The sequence below is a fragment of the Eptatretus burgeri genome, chromosome 2, assembly GCF_056783735.1.
Source record: "Eptatretus burgeri isolate ZD-2024b chromosome 2, Ebu_testis_v1, whole genome shotgun sequence".
NCBI classification, from domain to species: domain Eukaryota; kingdom Metazoa; phylum Chordata; class Myxini; order Myxiniformes; family Myxinidae; genus Eptatretus; species Eptatretus burgeri.
In genome coordinates, this window is record NC_140962.1 from 6959668 (window position 1) to 6983398 (window position 23731).

The 23731-nt window shown below is 39.5% G+C and overlaps 1 protein-coding gene across 1 annotated transcript in view; it reads left to right on the forward strand.

Annotated features, from left to right (window-relative positions):
* LOC147031327 (periplakin-like) overlaps window positions 1–23731 on the forward strand; it is a 70856-nt gene that overhangs the window by 37391 nt on the left and 9734 nt on the right. Inside the window, exons 8-18 of the mRNA XM_085861723.1 lie at window positions 1513–1620; window positions 1773–1868; window positions 4924–5049; window positions 5241–5387; window positions 5818–5972; window positions 9793–9890; window positions 12282–12442; window positions 13224–13402; window positions 14175–14313; window positions 16163–16356; window positions 19897–20047. Coding sequence (XP_085717849.1) covers window positions 1513–1620; window positions 1773–1868; window positions 4924–5049; window positions 5241–5387; window positions 5818–5972; window positions 9793–9890; window positions 12282–12442; window positions 13224–13402; window positions 14175–14313; window positions 16163–16356; window positions 19897–20047 — 1554 coding nt within the window. The remainder of the gene's footprint in view (window positions 1–1512; window positions 1621–1772; window positions 1869–4923; window positions 5050–5240; window positions 5388–5817; window positions 5973–9792; window positions 9891–12281; window positions 12443–13223; window positions 13403–14174; window positions 14314–16162; window positions 16357–19896; window positions 20048–23731) is intronic.

Below are 23731 nucleotides of genomic sequence, written 5' to 3' on the forward strand. Positions count from 1 at the left end.
TATAATTAATACTATAAATGAGTGAATACTGAAGTATGCTGAGCTGAAGTACGCAGCTGATAAATAGTGAATTAAGGCCTTGGAGGTGGATTAAATAAGAGAAGCCAAGTAAGGATTTCCATTGCCGAAGATACTGAGCAGCTGATATTTAATCGATAAAGTTCAAATACTTGAGCATTCATTGATTGTCAGTACAAGGTGGGAATGTCTTGGGAATTTAAAAAGGCTTTAATATTGGCAAAACAAAAGATAAAGGATATTACTAAGGTGTCTTGATTGTGAAATAACCCTCAAAATGCAGGAAATGCAATGCTAGTTCAAAAAAAATTCTGATGGAAAGCTCCTCAAGTCCCCCTCCTCCCCCCAATCCAACTTTCTATTGGCAGTCAATATGCTGAATATACTGTATGTGCATTGAATATAGAAGATTGTGTAAAGCTGTTATATCCAAGTGGTGCAAATTGGTGAATCTACACTTTTTACCCCAGATATCCTTAAAATAACGACAAATCGCTGAAGGCTTCGGACATCGTATTGTCGTGGAAATTTCTGGAAAATCCTGTTTGGAAACGGCACATCCAGTGAATTATAAAGCGTGATTGATGTAGCTCTCCAAGTACAGATCGGGAAACAAAAATTCCACCTCATCCTAATCAAACGGAAGACCTAGAAGGAACCTGAAGAAGTAAAGAGCAAATACGGAGTTATCAGGAGGGACCTGGACAGGATTCGGCTTTCAGCCGCGACTGAAACATCCTCAAACCAAGGAGAAGTTAATTCTTGCAGAAAGCTTTCTGTAAGGCTCACTTGGCTGTACCTGCATGCAAGAATTCACCTCTCCTTGGAAAGAGAGAAATGGAGAGTGAAAGAGATGAAAAAGCAAAGAATTAGAATGAATCGAGAGAACATTACAACCCAACGATTTTTTTTTTTCCAAAACGAGAGTAAACGACCACGATGCCAGAGGGGAAAAATGGACAATAAAGAATATGTTGGAGAGAAAAATCACAACAAAGGCTTTTGTAAGCGAAACATTTCTCTCTTGAGCAAGGTAAAAACATGCTCTGCGAAACAATCTTATGCTCCGATTCATGTAGTTTGCAAAAAGTGCCACTTTATTACTGCAATTTGTAATCCTCCAAAAGCTCTTCTGCTTTGACATGTCTTCATACCCTTAATATTTTTACTACTCATTCCCTATCGGCCCATTTCGTTTCATTGCCAGGAATGGTGTCGTCAAATAACTCGCTAACCACCCACCGTTGCCCTTTCTCTCCAGCACCAGCAGTCAAGTATGGTCAAGGTGTTTGTGAAACTTGTGCAATTTTTTCAGAAAACGATCTCGAGCAATGCTTGGGAATGGGAATGAAATTATCGATGGTTAGACGATGATTTCATCATCGTACTTCGAGACAAATGTGTTGCTTATCTCGGTTTGCATGGCCACTTTGGCCAAATTCTCCAAAACGGTTTTCAATCGTCTTGTTCACGTCATGTTATCTCTGTATGCAGCGGACACTAGTCAACGATGTTGTCGATGAGGAGAAAAACATCAGCGTCCTGCAGCAGGAAGGCAAGAAATTTGTGGAGGCCAATCACCCAGCCAAACAAACAATTGAGGTACACTTTGAAGTTTTATTTTGCTGTATTGTTTCTGATAAATCTTTTTTTTCTTCTTCTTCTTCTACACAAAATCCTCTGCTTATCTAAGACAATAAATCTCAACACTTTTGTGACCATAACACTTCCTGTCACTCCCATGTTATCTGCAGGTCTACCTGGGAGCAATTGATAGTGACTGGAATCATTTCCTCAATTTTCTTGTTGCGGAAGAAGTGCATTTGGAAGCCTTGAAACAATATCATACTGTGAGAGCCAACACTTGTATTACCCTACTTTATCAATACTCTAACCATAACGCCACCATGTAGGTCATACATTTTTTAAAGTCAAATTGGCTAATGAATGGCAAATGATATTTAATCTGGAGAAATGTAAGGCAATGGGTGTTGATATATATATATATATATATATATATATATATATATATATATATATATATATATATATATATATATATATATATATATATATATATATATATATATCACGAAAAGCAGGGTCAGTCAGTGAAGCTGTTCTTGAAGCCTTGATACTGTATGTCTATTAATTAAGTACTGTTTGAACATCGATTGCACCCTGACTTCACACACATACGTCTATTAATTATGTACGATTGAAATTTACCTTTCGACTATTAAAGACCCTTAAGACTCCTTTTACCTTCAATACCCTTTCAACACTTTAGACACATTAAGATCCCTTCACTCTTTTAGACCTTTTATACCCTTTTGACCTCCTAGAACCTTTAGACATTCAGACCCCTTAGACCTTCACACCATGTAGACCCTTTACGCCCATTAGACAACTTTTACCCTTGACCATTTCGAATCTTTAGACCACTTGGACCTTTTTATTCGCAAATAAATTACAAATCAATGTAATATCATCAATGTTACAAATACATTTGTAGAAAAGAAATGTTTGTATCATGATTGGTGTAAATCATGACAACACAACAAATGTGTGACGTCAATCTCTGCGACGACGTGTGGAGCGAGCCGAACCAACCAGTAATTGATAAAGATAAGTTTCTTCATAAAGATCTGCAACAAGCATCTCAGGAAAACAAGATTTAGGAATACTAATGGAAGAATCAGTTCAGCAGACAATTGACAAAGCAGTCGGGCAGCTATAAATAAGGCAAGCAAGATTCTATGATGTCTTAGGAAGAGCATTATGTTTGAGTTTGAAGAAGTAGCATTAGCTTCACATCATTATAGTTATAGGTAAATCCACATCTAGAGTGCTGTGCTCAGTTTTGGTTACCTTATGGAAAGGATATAGATCATGCATTAAATACGGTTCAGTCTCGAGCAACTAAAATGGTTTCAAGTCCTATTAAAGTTTGATTATGAGTAAAAATTGGAAGAAAAACTGTGCCTTTTCAATAAAGATATAATATTCTATATATTACTAAAACTCTCATATTGTATGTATGTATGTTCCCGAAATACAGCCAAAACGGTACAAGATAGTACAACATTTTTTAGGGCCACCTCACTCACCATTCTCCTGCGGTGTGCAGTATCAAGTTTCGTTCAAATCGGGAAACGAAAAAAATTATTTAAAAAATCAATTCCCGATTCAGTCAAGTACTCTTCGGGAGAATTTGATCAATGCAAACAACCTCAGCGGCATAGTTTGCTGGAGCTATCTTCTTCCTTTTCTTTTCTCTTGAAATGATTTTTTTATCAACCGCTGTCACAACGGGAACCCAACGGGTTCACAGGTCGTCTAGTATTCTGTAAAGATGTGGTGGAAGTATTTAAGAGATTAACAGTATTTTGTTTCACGTGGAAGTGCATGAGATAGATCCAGAGCATACAGCTTAAATTAAAAAAAAATTAAACCTGAGATCAAGCAGAGATTTATTATATTCAGTGTAGTTAGCAGGTAGGATAAGATGCCAGAATGATTATAGAAATGAGAACACATAACCAGCTCAAAAACAATTAAATAAGCACTTGGAGGAAGTGAGGGTACATGGTGCAGTGGTTGCAGCAAGAATAAGTAGACCTGTATGGAGCGGCATGGGTGAGCTGAGATGTGTGTGTAAAAGCATTGTAGGTGTACGAGGTTGTTGGCCCATGGAATGAAGATGGTTTTATCATCCTCGCAGGCTGTAAAGTGATGATTATATCATTCATAAGGAGAATCTTGTATAAACACTGTTGAATGCATTTTTGCATTTGGTGATTTAAAGTTCACTTATCAAGAGAACAAGAGTGAGACTGTGTTTTTAATTGCCACAAATGTGGAATTAATGCCTACCTGAGCTCTGACTTCCTTACTTATTTTCTTATAGAATATAATTTAAGAGTGAAGCACTTGAAAAAAGTCTCAGAGCTGAAATCCAAAGTTGTGGAATCGATGAAGACTAGTTTCTCAGGGTAGTGAATCATTCCCCCTGGTTGACGGAAGTGCTTCAGCAAAATGTTTTTAGCAGCGTCTCGCGTAGCGCTGCTCATAGAGAGCTCGGCGTTCTTCTTTTTCTTGTTCTTCTTCTTGTGAAGACAAAACCTTAACCTCTAGGACTCGGCTCTTGTATATACAAGATCCGGATCTCCTTAAATACTAAACACATGCACACATCCTCACATTGACGGTGCCTTTTGAGAGCGTCTATCATGAACTTTTAAATATATTCCGACATTTGCTTTAAAGTTTCGAAAAGTTCACGTTACTATTTAAAGATTATTCCATTTATCGTATTGTAATTTCGTAAATACACTATATATCGTAAATACGTAAATACATCGCTATTGGCTAAATCAAGGCACGTGACGAAATATCGGAAGTTTTTTTTTTATTTTTTAGCCGACAAAACCTTTATAACGCTGCTCTTGGACACATTTGTCCTTGTTTGTATTTAACATGGTGATCATGGCGAATACACCTTCAACACATATTGTTCATATTTGATGAATACAGAGTTATTTCAGGAACTTTCATACTTTTTAATCGCGAACTCTAAATTTCTCATTATCCCATATAATATGGAGTTTTGTAGGTGGGGAGAAGGGAAAAGTCCTGGGATATAATACATGAGCTTTGTTCTCTCTTTATGCATGTTGTTAATGTGTCTCATCAAATATAGTTGAGGTATAGTCCACCAGATTAGATTTATTTATTTATTTATTTTTAGCTTGTAAGTGAATGGTGGATTGGGATGTGTCGCAGTCAAGAGCAGCAGAAATACGTCTCTCTGTATCATTATTTCCTTGTAGCATTTCTTACGTCGGTGCTTTATTCCATTGTGAAGCAGCCATTCGAATAAGTGGGCATGATGTTCCTCTGCAGCTGCGAAATATCATTCAGAGGAAGCTGGGGTGGTTGGGAAGGCAAGACATTGAGCTTAAACGCCATTTTACTCCAGAACCTGGAGATCACATCACTCGCATTGAGTTTCTACTCAAGGACATTCAGGTAAAGCTCTCAATACTTGGACTATAACAAGAGTGCCTCATATTTACTTTCATACCTTGCAGTTGAAAATTTATACCTGTCATGGGCCTTTGTTAACATCAGTTACGATATATCCCTGTTGTCTAACAAAGCAATGTCCTTTGTGTGCATGTCTGTGTGCGTGGATATTTCCCGTCAACCTTTTGCGACAGAATCGTGAAATAGAACTTCAAGAGTGCGAGGTTACAGTGAAAGAGCTAAAAGATTTGGCTAACACCATCTCACCTCTGCGCCTCCGCCGGGAACAGTCTCCCAACTCCATCCCGGCAGAGTTAGTTTGTGACTTTACTCAAGATGAGGTGAAGTATTTGCCCTCTTTTTTTTATTTTTCTGATCCTTCACATATGCAATCCTTCATAAGCCACGTTGCTTCTTTTTCAGTCTGTCTTAAAATTTCACATCATTCTTATTCGACAACACATAATAAATTGATTTTTGGTTTCTTCATCAATTCCTTATTAGTATTTTAAAATCTCTTTTCTTTTCTGTAAAACGTTTTCCTGGGATAAACAACAACATTTCAAAGGAACTAACATTTCCTTATCAGTACCTCAACAAAGAGATCAGATCTCCATTACGCTTGTATTTTGATTGGTTGGTTGAAAGACGTATCCCATGAGCTTGCATCTGTCCAGAAATTTTACAAGTTAGTGTTTCAAATAATTTAACGAACCATTAAATCCTTCTGGTTTTTGACTTTTAATTGCCATCCCTGTGTGTCCTTTGCAGATATCATTCAAAAAGGGTGATAAAGTGTCTGTGAATGAAATTGACCCACCGGAGAAGTGGTTGGTAAGACTACCTAATGAAGAGGAAATGAGCATCCAAAGCTTGTTTCTTTATCTTTCCCCACCAGATCCAAGCAGCATAGAGCTTGTCAAAGGGTACGTTTCAAATACTTCGACACATTGAGACCGAGAATGTAAATTGATTTCAATCCCTGCCATTTTAGCTTTATTTCATTAAAATTGGTGCCTATCAATAGTTTAACCGTCACATTTTGACTCTGAATAGTTTGAATATATATATATATATATATATATATATATATATATATATATATATATATATATATATATATATATATATATATATATATATATATATATGTGTGTGTGTGTGTGTTCCAGAAACCACACAAAGTGGTAAACATTTGAACGAGCACTAATTATTCATTTATTTGTTCGTTTTAATCATTTATTTCTTTAAGTTGGAGCGATTAACTTGCATCGATTTGCTTATGCTACTTTACTGCATGTTAAATGAGCGAGCGAAAACTTGGAGTTTGTCATTAATTCACACTGAGAATTGCACTACAAACACAAAATTGTACACAATAAATGAAAAAGGCATCTGTTGCCTACAAAATATTATCTATACGGATCAGCCAGTTACATGGAAGGCCACTGGACAGACATCTCCACAGGCCAGAGCTGTAACATTAATTTCGTGCAACATTAATTTCCGATCCATTGATCCAGAGTTGTTAACCTTCGCCATCTTCGAAGATGGATGGATGATACTGTTTTCACCCCTTTCTGTTTGTTTGTTTGTTTGTTTGTGAACAGTATCACGGAAAAACTCCTCGACGGATTTTGACGAAACTTGGTGGGGGGGTTAAGTAGGGTCCAAGGATCATGCCATTAAATTTTGGACTTGCCCCCCCCCCCAAAAAATTGTTCGAGAAATTTTTTTTTTCATTTCTACATGTTTTAAGTGATTTCCAACCCCCCAAAAAAATTTGTTAGAGAAATTTTTTTTTTTTGCATTTCTACATATTTTGTGATTTCCAACCCCCCCCCAAAAAAAAATTGAGAATGTTTTTTTTGTATTTTTACATGTTTTAAGTGATTTCCAACCCCCCCCAAAAAATTGTTACCCCCCACCTCAAAAAAGAAATATTTTTTTTTGCATTTCTACATGTTTTAAGTGATTTCCAAACCCACCCCCAAAAAAAAATTGTTAGAGAAAAAAAAATTTCCAACTTTTTTTTTCAACAAAATTTCCATTTTTTTTTTGCATTTTTCCATGTTTTAAGTGATTTCCAACCCCCCCTCCCCCAAAAAAGATATTGGAGAAAAGAACTATAACTCTCTCAGCACTGTTGACATCATATTTAATGAATAAGATACAAGGTTCACTTGAGTGACCCAGCAGTATTGGCGGCGGAGGTTTTGCACTCTCCCGAGTGCTCCCCCTCTAGTTTATTTCTTTGATCAGTTTCCACACAGGTATAAAAAGCAAAAGAGCAATCGGCGATTTGCAGACACTCGCCAAGACTTGTTTTTGTGTGGTGTTTGTGTACCGGTGTGTTACATAATTAATAATAGATATAAATAGAACTGACTTTATAGCTGCTGGCAGTGATGACCGGGTACCAAGACGTCCACATTTGATGCAACCCCGCTTTGATCGGACACCTGATCCTGACCCATGATGTTGATTATTATTCAATTAAATTTAGAATGGGATAAAAAATAAATTAAATTCAAATGAAACAGAAGACCAAATAGGTGGAGTCCTGCATTGGAGGAATCGGAAGGAAACCCAACAAACAAAAAGCAAAGATGAAGTCATCAGGAGGAACCTGGATGGGATTCACATTTCAGCTGCTACTCCTCTACCCTCAAACCCATCCAGGCACTGCCAATTGAGCCTCATCCAAAAATAAAATAAAAAGGAACCCAGAGCAAAAAAATTAAATAATTCTGGCTGCCAAACCATGTGTCCGATGAAGTTGAAATTTAAAACATGTATTCCCCCAAATCTACTAGATCATAATTGTGAAGTTTCATGTCGATTGATTATGCGGTTCCAGAGAAAACATTATTTAATATTTTCTTCACTCCAATATGGTTGCCAAACCATGTGACCTATGACATCACATGTGTGAACCTTTTTGTTCCTCATGAATAGGTGGTCAATCGTGTAAAGTTTCACCTCGATCTGTTCAGCCACTTCAGAGAATAATTTTTTTTAAACAATATGGCTGCTGAATCACGTGACTAATGACGTCATTAATGTTTTTTTCTGTGGACCATTTTATCCCAAGATGACCCTCAAAAATTTTCATACTGATCAGATGTAGCGGTCTGCATATGCAATCATGTCATCATAACCAAGGCACCTATGATGTCATTTTTAAAAATCATACTTATTCCCCATGAGGGGGATTTGCCGTGTGCTAAGTTTAAATTTTTGTCCTTGGTGTGGTTTCAGACATACAGGCATCCAAAGTTTTTCTGTTTTTCCAACATGGCTTCTACACCATGTGACCTATGATGTCATATTTATCAATACAACATTCTACATGAGTAGTCGCTCCGATGGTGAAAAGTTTGCCTCAATCCGACAAGTTGTTGCGGAGAAAAACAACCAGACAGACAGACAAGCAAACAAACGGACCCAAATGCAATACCCTCTCCTCTGGCAAGGGTAATAATGGGGTAATACTGAAAGTTCAAAAAGCCCTTTGACAAATCTGGGTCAATGGACAGGAAGTAAATGTGGTACAAGCTCTCACCACGGATCTGCTTTGTTGTTATGGCTATCCATCATCATCATCCTCCTCCATCATGGCTTGATAACCATTTGCATAAAATTCATTTGTAAATTTTTTTTTTGCAAGTAAACAAACCTCTTTTTTTTTACTTGTGTTAAATTATCGATTAGTCATGATGGTTAATGTCCCAAAAGCTCCAAGTCAACTTTTTTCCAATTTGAATGTACAATAAATTAGTAGCGTTGAATGAGTGCTGCTTTTAATTACTGTACGCGATACAGTTGAAGTGATAGCTCCAACTTAATTTTTTTAATAAAAAAAAGTTGAATTTGAATTGTTGGTGTTGAAATTCGTGCCATTGGAATTGGTGAAATTTCTCTCCGGAGGATATTACTTGAATTGGTCAGTATTCAAATTATCCAGTTGACTGTGACTATACCTGCAAGTTACCAAGCCATTTACAACCCACCAGACAATTAACAATTAGTTTACTTTTGTTTTCTTCTCCCATCTATATTAGAAATATATCTTTAGTGACAGAGACGAAGATTGATTTAATATTGGAAAATAATTTTAAACCTCGTCAAGTAGGCATTTACTAATGCAAGAGTTTGTAAGCGATTATTCATTTTTTTTTTCTTTTTGCTTAAACCTTTGAATCCTGAGCTCCTTGGACTTTCAGCTCCCCCCACCCTGGGCTCCCTGGAGAAAAATCCAGCTGCTGGGGTATATGGAGGTTTGATAAGCGGCTGGTAAAACAGCTGCGACGGTTCGAAGGGTTAAATGTTAATTTCATCATGAAAGTTTGTGGCATTTTTGTTTCTTCGTGTCTCAGGCTCAAGGAGCATCTTATACAAACATATACATCATATCATCACTATCACATGCAGGAGGACAGAGATGAGGAGGCGTCGGAATATTTTGGAAACCGTAACAAACGCTTGATGATTCAACACTGTGTTTTTGGATTTTAACCTCATGGAGTCTCACATGATAAGTCTTGTATGATGATCTCGTTACAAACTAAATGCACAGGAAAGCACTGCAGTGGATTGAGACCATTTTGATGATAAGACTCTTTTGAAAATTTAGACGTCAGATGTTTTATAAGATGCACAGATATTCTCTACGACTAAAATAACGTGTATCATAATTCTGAGAGAGTGGGTATAATAACCAGGGTGAAATGATGCTCTTTTCAGACTTGAAGAACAGTTGAAGAACGTTATGAAGAGGCAACAGGGCCTGGAAGAAAAACTAGCAGCTCGTCTTGTGGTGCTGCAAGGAATGAACGTGCAAGGCAAGAGAACCAATTAACGAGCTGTACACCATACAATCTCTGAATCCTGTCACTTCCTCGGAAAAAAATGTTCACCACACGTTACAAGAGCATTAACCCTAAGATGTCATTAAAAATTACGAGCTCTGTGAAAAACCCTTACAAAGTCAAAGACAGCAAAACAACAATGTTCCAACAGTTAAACAATTGTGACTCTCCTTCGGATAATGTTTTTGGTTGAAACAAAACTTTATTGCTATGGGAGGCAAAATATCTTTCAAACGAATTGTGATACCGGACCCAGGATTTGGTGCACTTGCTTCTGTTTGAGGGAGCAAACACTGCAGACTTGATGAAACAAGGACAAATGTGTCCAACAGCAGCGTCCTAAAGGTTTTGTTGGCAAAAAACAAAACAAAAACAACAACAACAACAACAACAACTTCCGATATTTCGTCACGTGTCTTGATTAAGCCAATAGCGAGACCCGTCATAATGTATTTACGATATATAGTGTATTTACGAAATTACAATACGATAAATGGAATAATCTTGAAATAGTAACGTGAACTTTTCGAAACTTTAAAGCAAATGTCCGAATATATTTAAAAGTTCATGATAGACGCTCTCAAAAGGCACCGTCAATGCGAGGATGTGTACAAGTGCTTAGTATTTAAGGAGATCCGGATCTTGTATATACAAGAGCCTAGTCCTAGAGGTTAAGGTTTTGGCTTCACAAGAAGAAGAAGAAGAAGAAGAAGAAGAAGAAGAAGAAGAAGAAGAAGAAGAAGAACAACGATGCCGAGATCTCGATGAGCAGCGTTCGCTATGCGAGACGCTGCTAAAAATCGTTCTTTGACTTTTTGCTACTTTCGGGTAAGTTGGCTTAAGTGGTGTCGATGCTTTATTATTCAACTAATATAATTCCTGAGTTGTTTAATTTTTTTTCTAATTAAATTCAGCTCAATGCCAACTCAATGAGTTCCTTGCAAGCATCGTGTATACCTCGTTATCTGCTCGCGCTAATCTGGATATCGAAATATTCTGGTATTATCATATTTTACAGACGTTTGAGTGGCAATGAAATTGATCAAAGTGTGTTGCATTATACTCTGACCGAGTTACATGCTCACCGTTTCAGGCTGGTGGACATTGGATTGTCTGTCTTGCTTAATATGGAACCTCTCACCTCCACAATAACCAATTCTCTGCTTCACCATCTTTACCTGCACATCAACATGATTGCTTGCGGCTCAATCCTGCCTGTGAACTCGTAATGCATTTTTATTACCCTGTGCTCGCTAAGAGAAAAGCAGGGTTAAACGATCGATAGCGTACTTACGTACGTATGTCGTACGTCGTACGTGTCTGCGTTTTGTTAAGAGTGTACATCGAAAAGCGTTCAGCAGAGGAAATTGAAATTTTACCACATGTTACATGACCATGTGATGTAGCGGTCACTCTTTTGAGGTCAACATAGGCCAAAGTTGAAGTTTAGCCGATTTTCTGAAATCATAAATTTTCATCCGCTCGACGTGAAATTTGAACAACGTTTTCATATCACCTCACTGAATTCGACCACCAATTATTTTTGAGGTCAACATCGGCCGAAATTTCTAAAATTGTCAATTTTCATCCGATTGACGTGAAATTTGAACAGGATTTTCATAAAAGTGGCCATCATGTGTCACGTGATCTGGCAGCCATATTGGATCCAAAGGATAAAAATCTTTGAAAATCTTCGTAGGAGAAAACGCTTAACTGATCAATGCAAAATTTTAACTAATTGACCAACTATCCTTGGGAAATATGGTTTGATAAAGATGATGTCATTGGTCACATGGTCTGGTAGCCATATTGGATCACAGAAAGAAAGAAAAAAAACTGTGCGGGGTTTGCATTCTATGAATGCCATCTCGTTCTCCTTTTTTCGATAGTGGGACAGCTCTAATTGGGAGGCATGATGCATAGAATAAGTGAAGGAGTTATAAATAATAAACATTGTGGCATTGAATGATGGAGTTAAAAAAAAAAATTAACAAGCGGATGTGTCAAACTTTGACCAATTAGTGGATTTCTGCTTTATATGGCAAAACTAGTCGAGATCAATTTAAATAATCAAGGTTGCCACGACCCGTTCTCCTCTCGCCTTGACCCTACTCCATTGCTTCACCCCGATGCCATGCAAATAGCAGACCGGAATGTTTGTGGGTGATTTCATATGAATGGTCATTTTCACAATAGATGGAAAAATTAGTTTTCGATAATGATATATCTTTCACGTGCATGCAGGTTACTTGTGCTTTTCTGTACTCAATTATACCTGACATTTCTGTGTCCTTCAATTTTGCACAAGCAAACTGTGGTTCAAAGCATTAACCTTTAACCCCTTGACCACCCACTAATGTACAGAAATGGTGGAGGAACAAAAGGCACAAACCCTGATATCAGATTTAGAAGAAATGTACTACATCTTGGATACACAGCAGATGAGCTGGCAGGGTGAGCTAAATCATCCACTTGACCGAAAGGACCCACAAGCTGACTGTGTGCTACGCATGACTGAATTTGAGGTGAGCATGATACTTGATAAAACAGATGTAATATTTTTGCATTGACACAAAAACACACGTACTATGATCAACATTTTCCCAAATGTGCGGTTATGTGAAACCGTTGCGTGTGGCAGAGCAAACGAATAGTTGACGAGGCTTAAGTTTTGTGGTCTCATTCGTAACTCGTTTTGTTTTTGTTTTTTTAACTCTGCATGTGAGCAAACTTATACTTCATTAGAGGAAACGACTTATCCTCCTCCTGGCGGATGTAACCACTATCATCCTGGTGTGTCGAAGCAACATTGATGGAAATGGCTAATCCTCGAGAACTCACCATGTTTTCACAACATCCTAATATACAATGCAATTTTATTCCTTCTGTTTAATATAGTAACTCTGAAATTGTTTTCAATCACACAGAATACCTGTCCTGAGGTTTTTCGAAAGTGGGGTTTTCAGTCATAGACTCCATCAATATTTGGGGGGGCGGGGAGGGGGTCAATATACGTGGGATATTCCAAAAGTTTTTTTTCAATAAGATACTCACAATCGCCCCAACAAACAGCAACGATAGGTACATATACAGTCATAAATTTGTGTTTTTTTTTTGTTTGTTTTTTGTACATGGATGTAAAGGGAAAAATGATATCATGATCACATCGAGTAATAGTTCAGTTTACAAGATTTTAGTTTCCCTTTCATTTGGTAAACCATATGCCATTTGGGGGTGATGAAGTTTTCATTCACAGGATAAACGGTGTATTCTTCCTTGTTTATTCATATTTGTTTGTGTCTGCAGAAAGCTCACCTGGTCATACAAGATGTGAGAGACAGATTTCCGCAATCAAAAGACGAGGGAGAAAATTTCTTGGGAATTGGAAATGAATTTCCAAGCAAATCCAAATTAACTGATCTTATTCAAGAAACCAGCAACAAGTTGGACACCGTGATACAAATAATGGATGGCTTCTCTTACAAGTATGTTGCTGCTCGGAAGTGTAGCTCGAATATTAGAATGCTGTAAAACAAGATTTATTTGTAATTCAATGAGCTTTTCCTCCAAAAAACGTTTTTGTTTTACTAAATAATAAGACCACGAAAATGTGATCATCTTTTTCCTGATATGATTTAAAGTATTTCTGGGATCGCATTTTGCATTAAATTAAAAAGCAGTACTTTGGGATGCCCAATTGCACTCTTGATAAAGTGGCTGGGTAATGTACGTGAAAAATTTTGATTGTTTTCTTTTTAACCCTTTGAACCCTGAGCTCCTTGGACTTTCGGCTCCCCCGTCCTGGGCACCCTGGAGGAAATTCCGACGGCTCGGGGTATATGGAGGTGTGAATAGTGGCCGGTAAAATGGCTGCTAGGGTTCAAAGGGTTAAAGCTCATACATAAGAGCAACTCTCCTGGCAGCAAAACTGTATTGCCTCAATCATATATTCTGTTATCTTAAGGAGTTAAACTTGGAATACAAGTTCTGAATGCAAGTAGAGTACTGCAGAAAGTTAGTTATACCCAGGCTCAAACTCGGTGTCAGGACTCGTCCTTTTACTTGGAATTGGCGTGCCAGGACTTGACTGTCAATGGGGCTGGTTCAGCAGGAAAACCAGGAGGTTCGATGTTTTTTTTTTTTGTTTTTTTTGTTTTTTTGGTCCTGTTTATTTAAAAAAAGAACAAGTAAGGTTAAAGATAGCTGTTAATGATTCTTGTACCATATTGTATTTTTATTTTACCCTTCATCCCTCAGGCTCATAGCAAGCAAGTCTCTCGAAGGAAAACTGAAGGAAGTGGCTGCTGATCTGGAACCAATTGAAAATACCCTTTTGGAGGACCACACACTGCCATTCACTCCTGACAAAACCTTAGAATGTAAAAAGGAACTCCAGGTAGCAGACAGATCTCGCAATCATCCATTATTTCCATAAATGAGCCAGGACTGATCCTTCGATTGCTTTTCCTTTCTTGTACTGTATCTCTCTTCTACTCTTACTTTCTCCATTTCCTTATGTATCTGTCGAGGTAAGAGTGAATTCTTACAAAAAAAAAAACATTGTGCTCAAAGAAAACTAAACATGGAAGGATATTTAAGTTTTAAATTATGATTTGTGATAAAAATGAGAAAAAAATAATCCTATAAAGCCTTTATGTTGTTCATTATGATTCATTCTTTATCATCCCGTTGTTTAAACACAAACACTGCTGAAGGTTGTGTTAAAAAGTTATTAATCACTTTATTCATTGGAAAAATCTTGTCAAAATCGACCAATGCAATGGAATCCATCCATCCATTGGGACCATACTCTTGGTCGTTGGTGCTGCCGAAGCGGAGGCGGATCGAGGAAAAATGCCGCTCGGGGCGAGATGTCAAACTGCCGCCCACTCGTAACTCACGCGCTCAATTAAACAACGTTATTGCAAATCGAATCGAGTACAGCACATTTGCAAATAAACAGTTACACCTTTGTTTTCCACCTTTTAAAATCGTCATTGGCCTAGTAATCGTTCAGGAACACAGGAATGAGACGCATTGGCGTAATCAGGGGGGATGCGGAGAGGGCGATGCAAGTGACATTATTTTATGATTATTTACCGAAGACAGTAACTCGGTAATAAAGTTAATTTATTTGTAACACTTACGAAAATAACCTCGAGTCCAAGTTGCCGAACGAGAAGGGTGTGTGTAAGATGTAGGCCAAATATAAACATAAAACACCGGTTGATCGTCCCCACCCGACTCTTTTATTATTTATTTTATCAAACATGCACGGGGGGAAAAAAAGGAAGAGTCCACCCCAGGTGTTAAATACTCTAGTTCTCTCTAGAGCTACAAACCAAACAATGACGCGTGAACGCCTCGCTGACTTGTCTTCGAATTTAGTTTCCCAGCATGCCGCGCACTCCTTTTTGCCCTCCCCCTCTCTTTGAGACATCATTGGCCGCAACCATTGGTCGACAAAAATGACTATTTGCACATTTCAACCCCTCCCTGCGCTTGTCCTTTTCTTCACACGCCACGGGAAAATTGTCTTCAGAAGTGCCGATAGTGATAGATGCAACAAAACAAATTCGCACCAGAATATATTTAGAGCATGATGCATGTAGATTACACCACTCTTGGTCATGGTTTACTGTTTATGATAGTATGGATTGGCAGGATAACCGAAAGATGTACGCACTCACTTCTGAGCAGTCTATCCTGGGTTAAAATCTCAACCCAGCTATAAACTATCATCCTGGTGCCGCACATGTCGAGCCAGACTTCATTGTCTTGCTGCAAATCTCACTGTCCATCGGAAGGACATTAATCTGGCTGCCAGCACTGTCCATTGGTAGACGTTAAAGGTTCCAAAGTGTGAAGAGTAGTCGAGTTGTTGCTGGCACCGAACAAATTCCAGACTCGTACCAAAACTGACTCTCGGGAAGGCAAATGGCAAATCACACTCAACAAAAAGTTTACCAAGAAGCTCGTTCAGCTACAACGATGCTCTTTCAATAGTTTGGTACATCGATGATGATAAATGATGATTATAACGGTGAGGATAGTATAAACATGAAGGATTGTTTGTTTGAATTCCCTAGACTACTCACATTCTACCCAAAGAGAGTTGTTTAAAAGCTTGGAAGCATTACTAAGCAGTGGTTTTTCTTTTCTTTTGTTTTTCTCCCCGCCCCGTCCCCTACTGGTCTACATATACATGCAAACTTAATTTAATTTTCATCATTTTCTGATGGCAGAAAATAGAAGAGAAGCTGAGGGCCAGCAAAGTAAAGCTGGACGATGCAAGCTCGCTGCTGCAAGACTCGTTGGCGGCCCAATTGAAAATGGCAGCATTTGGTGTGGGAGCTTGCTTGGATGCTGGGCGACAGGAAGCCAAACTGGAGAGTCTTTACCTACGGCATGCCGAAGCAACAAGGCAGTCAGCATTCAGGTGTTTGCTGCCAATCCAACATTTGCTTCACTTGGGTCATATGTTCCTCACTCCCTTCCTGATGTTGCCATTCTGAGTCGGCTTCAGTCAGCGATTCATTACTGTACTCTGGTTTGCCGACTAATATTGTTGAAAATTTTTGGGAATATGTAAGCTATAAAGGAAGATTCATGTTGTGCGTGTGTGTGTGTGTGTGTGTGTGTGTGTGTGTGTGTGTGTGTGTGTATACCGGGCGTAGTGGCGTGTGCCTGTAATCCGGCTACTTGGAGGCTTGGGTTGGAGGATCGCTTGAGGACGGGATCTGCACTGGGCCACGCCATGAGAGGGTGTAGGGCAGCCCAGTATCATGGCGAAACCCAATCCTTCTCGCTGTGTCGTAAGGCGACCAGGGTTGCGTCAGGAAGGGCATCCGGCGTAAAACCTGTGCCAAATCAGTATGCGGATCATAATGGATGATCCACTGTGGCGACCCCTAACGGGAGCAGCCGAAAGACGAACAGCAACATATACATATATATATATATATATATATATATATATATATATATATATATATATATATATATATATATATTGTGTATTTATACAGCACAGTAATTGGATTAACAAAAAAAACCTGTTGTATTAGTGAGATTTACAAGGCATGAACAAAATAGTTATCTTATAAATCTACCAAATACATACGTTGATCAGAATTAAATGATGATTTTGGTCTGCTGGTTGCATCATCAGTGATAAAGTGCTCCATCTTGCTGGCAGATGACAATTCATGGTGATGTCTTGCTTGCTTCTCGGTGCCGGAAGGAATCTTCTCTGCAGCATGTCCACGTATCTACAGTATCTGCGTTGACCGTCGCTGGTTATCCAGCTTCGTTCTCAATCCTATCGAAGGGTCCTATCGTATCACTGCGTGGTCTTCTTCGATCCGCCGGGCAATGGCGGTGCAAAATTCGAACCTCTCCCTCTTGTTTCTTTGTCTGGTGCTGCAGTCACTGTGTCTGGTTACCGGACACAGTTTCATGTTGTCGTGTATGATTCTGCCAACGGTTGTGCAAGGAATTCCACCAGCTGTGAAAGTCGGTGCGTCGACCTTTTCAGAGAAGCCTCGATCCCATCAGGTGTTCTCACTGAAGATTTACGAACAGTGTCCTTTAATTTGGTCTTTCACGCTTCTAGTGTCCAAACATTTCAACAATACATTTGATGGTTTTGTATAACTAGCTCCCACAGGCAGTGGGTGTACAACAGGAAGGGTCATGTTATTGTATGCTCTCGGGTATATAGAATGCAGTGGATCTATGATCGTTAGTTAGTCTGCGGGCGACAAGATAAGTATATAATGTCAGATTTCCTTCCTTCCAGTTTAGTGTTCAACAGCAGTTGTGATTCTTAAAAAAAGGTAATCCGTACGTGCTTGTGGTTTATAATTTATTTATTTTTTTACTTCGGGTAGTCGAGGTTCCCCCACAAAATGCCACAATAAGCTATTTCTGCACATTAACATGGTGCTTGGCCAAGGAGGAAAAACCCCTTAGGGAGGGGGATACTATTAGTATTAATATTGTTTTGTAACAACATTAGCATTAATAGAAGGTGAAGGAGGTTATGTTTTCACCCTTTTCTGTTGGGTGGTCGCGAGACTCCCGTTATTCTCAGGTTTTCCGTCTGTCTGTATGTTTGTATGTAACGGACAGCTCTGGAGGCCAGAGGAGCCAACCGATTTTGATGAAACTTGACTGGTAGGTTCATACCAGGATCTAGTTGTATGCTTTTGAGCACCGTTGCTCTGGACGCCGCAGATTTGGACGAAACTTGGTGGACGTGTTGGGTGTGTAGCAAGGACAAATTGATTCAATTTTAGTGAAGATCTGGATATGATAATTATTTAATTTTTAAAGTGATTCTTCACCATTGAGAGATCGGGCCGAAAACGACATCAGTCTGTACGGCATGATATTTCAAAAATGTTTTGGGCCCAAAATGTTCTGACGGATCAGGCATTACGTGGCGGAGGTATGCGTTCTCCCGAGTACCCTTTTAGTTCCTTTTGTTATTAGAAGCGGCCTTAGAAAAACACCGAAACAAGCTGTCCATACACCTTTAACACTGATTTCATCCAAGGCAGAAAACCCCCTCGAGGAGGGGTGCAAATTAAATTGTTACAACCACCTTTGTGTGACCCTTAGTCCTCTTGTCAAGTTTGGTTGAGATTGGATAAGTAATGACCAAATGTATCTCGGTCAGACAGACAGACAGACAGACAGACAGACAGACAGACACCAAATTGTGTATTTTAGTTTTAATGGAATTCTTGCATTTCGATCGACCCTGTAAAAACTGCCTTTGTGTAGAAACATTTGACCGTTGCAAAGAAAAAAATGTCCCTAAAATGAGTGTCTGCCGGGGCACAGATAAATTGTTCGACATGGTTGAAACTTCTATGGAAAAGACTTTAAAGCTTGTTCTTTTGGTGACCTAAAATGTAAAAGATGACCGAATTAGTAAAATTATCATGACAACTGTTGGGGAAAGTTGCACATCATTTTGGACCTACCTGTGTATACACTTGGTGGTGGTTTAACAGTTACGGTGGTTGGCTTAGGATCTTAATTTCCTGAATTCAAGCCTCGCCTGTGCCAAAATAATATCAGGTGGGTTGACCCAGCCTGTTCATCCTTCTGAGGTTGGCAAAATGAGTACCAGCTTGCTGGGAAAATTGAGTATTCTGTGTTGGTGTGGTGGCCTGTCCAGGGTTGTGCCACCGAGCCAACAAAACTACCACGATAGCCTTATACCAAAAAAAAAACTACCAAAACTACCATCACCGGAATTCAGTCATGTTTGGTCTGAATTGCTCTGATCCTCTCTCTCTCTCTCTCTCTCTCTCTCTCTCTCTCTCTCTCTCTCTCTCTCTCCGTCTCTCTCTCTCTCTCTCTCTCTCTCTCTCTCTCTCTCTCTCTCTCTCTCTCTCTCTCTCCTGTCTCTCTCTCTCTCTCTCTCTCCTGTCTCTCTCTCTCTCCTGTCTCTCTCTCTCCTGTCTCTCTCTCTCCTGTCTCTCTCTCTCCTGTCTCTCTCTCTCCTGTCTCTCTCTCTCCTGTCTCTCTCTCTCCTGTCTCTCTCTCTCTCTCTCCTGTCTCTCTCTCTCTCTCTCTCCTGTCTCTCTCTCTCTCTCTCTCCTGTCTCTCTCTCTCTCTCTCTCCTGTCTCTCTCTCTCTCTCTCCTGTCTCTCTCTCTCTCTCTCTCCTGTCTCTCTCTCTCTCTCTCTCTCTCCTGTCTCTCTCTCTCTCTCTCTCTCTCTCTCTCTCTCTCTCTCTCTCTCTCTCTCTCTCTCTCTCTCTCTCTCTCTCTCTCCTGTCTCTCTCTCTCTCTCCTGTCTCTCTCTCTCTCTCTCTCCTGTCTCTCTCTCTCTCCTGTCTCTCTCTCTCCTGTCTCTCTCTCTCTCCTGTCTCTCTCTCTCCTGTCTCTCTCTCTCCTGTCTCTCAATTTTTACCTTTTACCCCAATGTTTTCCCTATCTCCCCCTTTTTTTTGTGGATTGCAGAATCATTCAGCTCGATCTGGGAGAATCCAAACTCAAAGTATGTGGCAGCAAGCAAGATGATTTTGTCGAATGGCTCTGGACTTTTCCAAAGGCAGAAGAGAGTATCCCCAAGACGCTGGAGGAAATGAAAACTGCCATTGAAGAAGAGGAGGTACTTAAATATATACCTTGAGCTCCGCACACTCACCTCTGAGGCGTCTCACCTGGGTTTGAATGTCGGCCCAGCTGTGTAAGCTGTCATCCCGGTGTTTCACGGCCTGGTAGCACACCTGCCTGGTGCACTCGTGCCATGGAAGGACCGATAAAGCCGCCCTGCACACCTTAGCGCTACATGTGTTTAAAACATGGGAATTATCCTGGAATCTTTGTAATTGATTTAGATTCATAAATTCAGGAGATCGTGGCAGTCATTTTGGTTTGTCACACTCCACATGGAAAGGCTCCGGTGGAACTCCACAAAAAAAAAAACATGCCTCACACACGCCTCGCCCATTTTACAGTGGATACGAACCGTTACTGCCTTATTTTATATGATGTATATGGATGTGGTAACTTGTTAGCATTCCTGAAGGAACACGAAGGCTGTGTTGTAACGGTGCTGTGTGTGAGTCCGAGTGACTCACTTGAGATCTACTGAACTCGGCTCGATGTACCCTGGCAAGGCTCTGCATTTCGAAATGCTATTTGTAACAATTATCCAAGGGTCATCACAGATATAATGGTAAAAAGAGCAATCAGAGATTGCAGACTCTCTCCAGGACTTGTGTGGTGTTTGTGTGCTGGTGTGTTACATAATTAATAAGGGACATAATTAGAACTGCCAGTTTATAACTGCTGGCCGTGATGATGACCGAGTACCAAGACGTCCCGCTTTGATCGGACACCTGACCCTGACCCATGCCGTTTATTATTATTATTATTATTATTATTATTATTATTATTATTGAGTTGAATTTAGAACGGGATAAAAAAATAAATTGAATTCAAATCAAACGGAAGACCAAATAGGTAGAGTCCTGCAATTGAGTCATCAGAAGGAAACCGAACAAGCAAAAAGCAACGATGAAGTCGTCAGGAGGAACCTGGATAGGATTCACATTTTAGCTGCTGCTCCTCAACCCTCAAATTCATCCAGGCACAGCCAAGTGAGCCTCATTCAACCAAAAAAAAAAAAAAATTAAATTATTCTGACTGCCAGACCATGCGTCCGATCAGGTTGAAATTTAAAACGCGGATTCCCCATCACTATTCGATCATACTTGTGAAGTTTCACATCGATTGATTAAGCGGTTCCAGAGAGGATTTTTTTTAAAGATTTTTTTTTCTTCAATCCAATATGGCTACCAGATCATGTGACATCAATTGTTCATGAATACCCTGGTATCCCCAAGGCCGAGGGAATATTTGTGTGACGTTTCCCCTCGATCTTTCCAGTTGTTCTGGAGAAGATTTTTCTCGGTTTTGGGATAAATCCAATATGGCTGCCAAGCCACGTGACCTATGATGTCATATGTGTGAACCTTTTATTCCTCATGGGCAGGCAGTCTACATACATTTAAAGTTTCACCTCGATCTGTTCAGCCACTTCAGAGAAGAATTTTTTTTTAAACAATATGGCTGCCGAATCACTTGACCGATGATGTCATTAATGTTTTTTTTTTTTCTGTGCACCATTTTATCCCTAGATGATCCTCAAAAATTGACATATTGATCAGATGTAGCGTTCCACATGTGCAGTTATGACATCATAACGAAGGTACCTATGATGTCATAAAATCACACTTATTCCCCATGAGGACTTGCCATGTGCCTTGCTTCCTCGGTGCGGTTTCAGAGATGCAAAGGTCCAAAGTTTTCCAATTTTTCCAACATGGGTGCCACCCCACGTGACCTATGACGTCATAATTATCATTTTAACATTCTACATGAGTAGTACCTCCTGTGGTGAAAATGGTCTCAATCCGATAAGCAGTGATGGAGAAAAACACGAAAGTTCTTTGCGGACAAACAACCGGATCCAAATGCAATACCCTCTCCTCCTGTGAGGGTAACAAGTAGAACGGCGTTCGGCACAACGCAAAGCTCCACCAGGTTGAACAGTTTATGTTTTGTATCTCACTGGTAGGCTGGATCTGGATCAGGATCTGGACCTTAATCAAAATCTCATCAGCTTGTTCTTGTCTCATAACCAACTCGTCCACCAAGTTTTTGAGATATGCTACGCGTCGTTTTTTGGCTCCATCTCTCAATGGTGAACAATCACTTTAAAATTCTCATATCCGTATCTGGATCTTCACCAAAGTGGAATCCATTCCATCTTGTCACACCCAGACTATCCACCATATTTCTTTTGAATCTGTCCATAACTTTTTGAGATATTCCGCTCACGGTAAAACAGACACACCAGGGGTGAGAACGTAACCTCCGTCCATGCCTTTGCTGGCAGAGATAGTTATAGCACTCCCTCCTTCAGCCTATTTCCCTTCAAGAATGGCTTTTGTTCATGTTGAATTATTCTACACAGTCTTTGCTATTGTCAATGCACTTCCTCCACCAATCTTTTCTGATGCTAACTTGGATACCCTCCTTACAAAGTGCTTTTGGAACACAATTACTGTATGTTGATTTGATCAAATGATGCAAAAAAAATTTTTTTTTTCTTTTATAATCAGAAACAATCGAACCTCCATATACTTAAATTTGGTGACTATTATAACAACCGATCCACCCACCCTTGAGCGACTGTCCAGCCGGATAGCACGGCCCGTCGTGTTCCATGCTTGGCATGTGAGAATTACCTAATCCACAAATCTGGCAACGTACCAACCATATCCTCTATCCTCGACCGCCATTCTGAAAAGAGTGCTGCACATTACTCCCTCATAACATGGTGGCACTCATCTCCGTTCTGCGTCTGAACCCGTTCCGTTTCCAGCTCCAGCCTCAATTTCAAATCCAGTTGCTCGCCTTCGCTGACTCTTCCTCGCTACGACGCCCATCTTTCCTCTGTTCCTTCCACCATCTCAAGCCCATCTTCCACTACTTTAGAATGAGTGAAATAACTTTATTATTATTATTATTATTATTTTTGGTCTTTCTTTTAAATAGATATCTAGCAGGTCATGGACATTGCATTTTGCATGAATATTGAAGGATTGCATTGTTATGAAGAGTTGGTTGTATTTGTCAACACACATTAGTGAGTGGTGGCTTTTCTCCACTACTGCACCCTTTAGAATTGCCTCATCTAAAAACAAGTCCACAGTGACCACAACAATCAAGGGGAGCATGTTGAAGAATCCTTCCTGGTGTTGAGTATTTAAAAGATTTTGGTTTTTAAAGAAAGAAGATGGCCCCTTCCACTCAGTTGAATGTCCATCCATCCATCCATCCAACCATTGGGACCATACTCTGTACAGAGCATTGGTGCTGCCAAAGCAGTCTCCTTGGTTATTGGGCACAATCCTCGACAGGTTGCCACTCAAATGGCTCTCATCCCAACACGCTGGTACGCATTTCGCCGACCTCGGAAGGATGACGGGCTGAGTCGACCTCCTGGTGTATTAATTCAGCGGCCCAACGGGGCTTGAACTCAGGACCCAAGGATCCCGAGCCGCCACCCTAAGCACCAAACCAACACCAGGCTAACATATAACTATGTACAAAAAAATGTTCTATTTTGCTTTCTTTTTGTATTCACCAAAGCTTTTGCAACTATATGTGTGTGTGTGTGTGTATATATATATATATATATATATATATATATATATATATATATATATATATATATATATATATATATATATATGTATATGTATATGTATATGTATATATA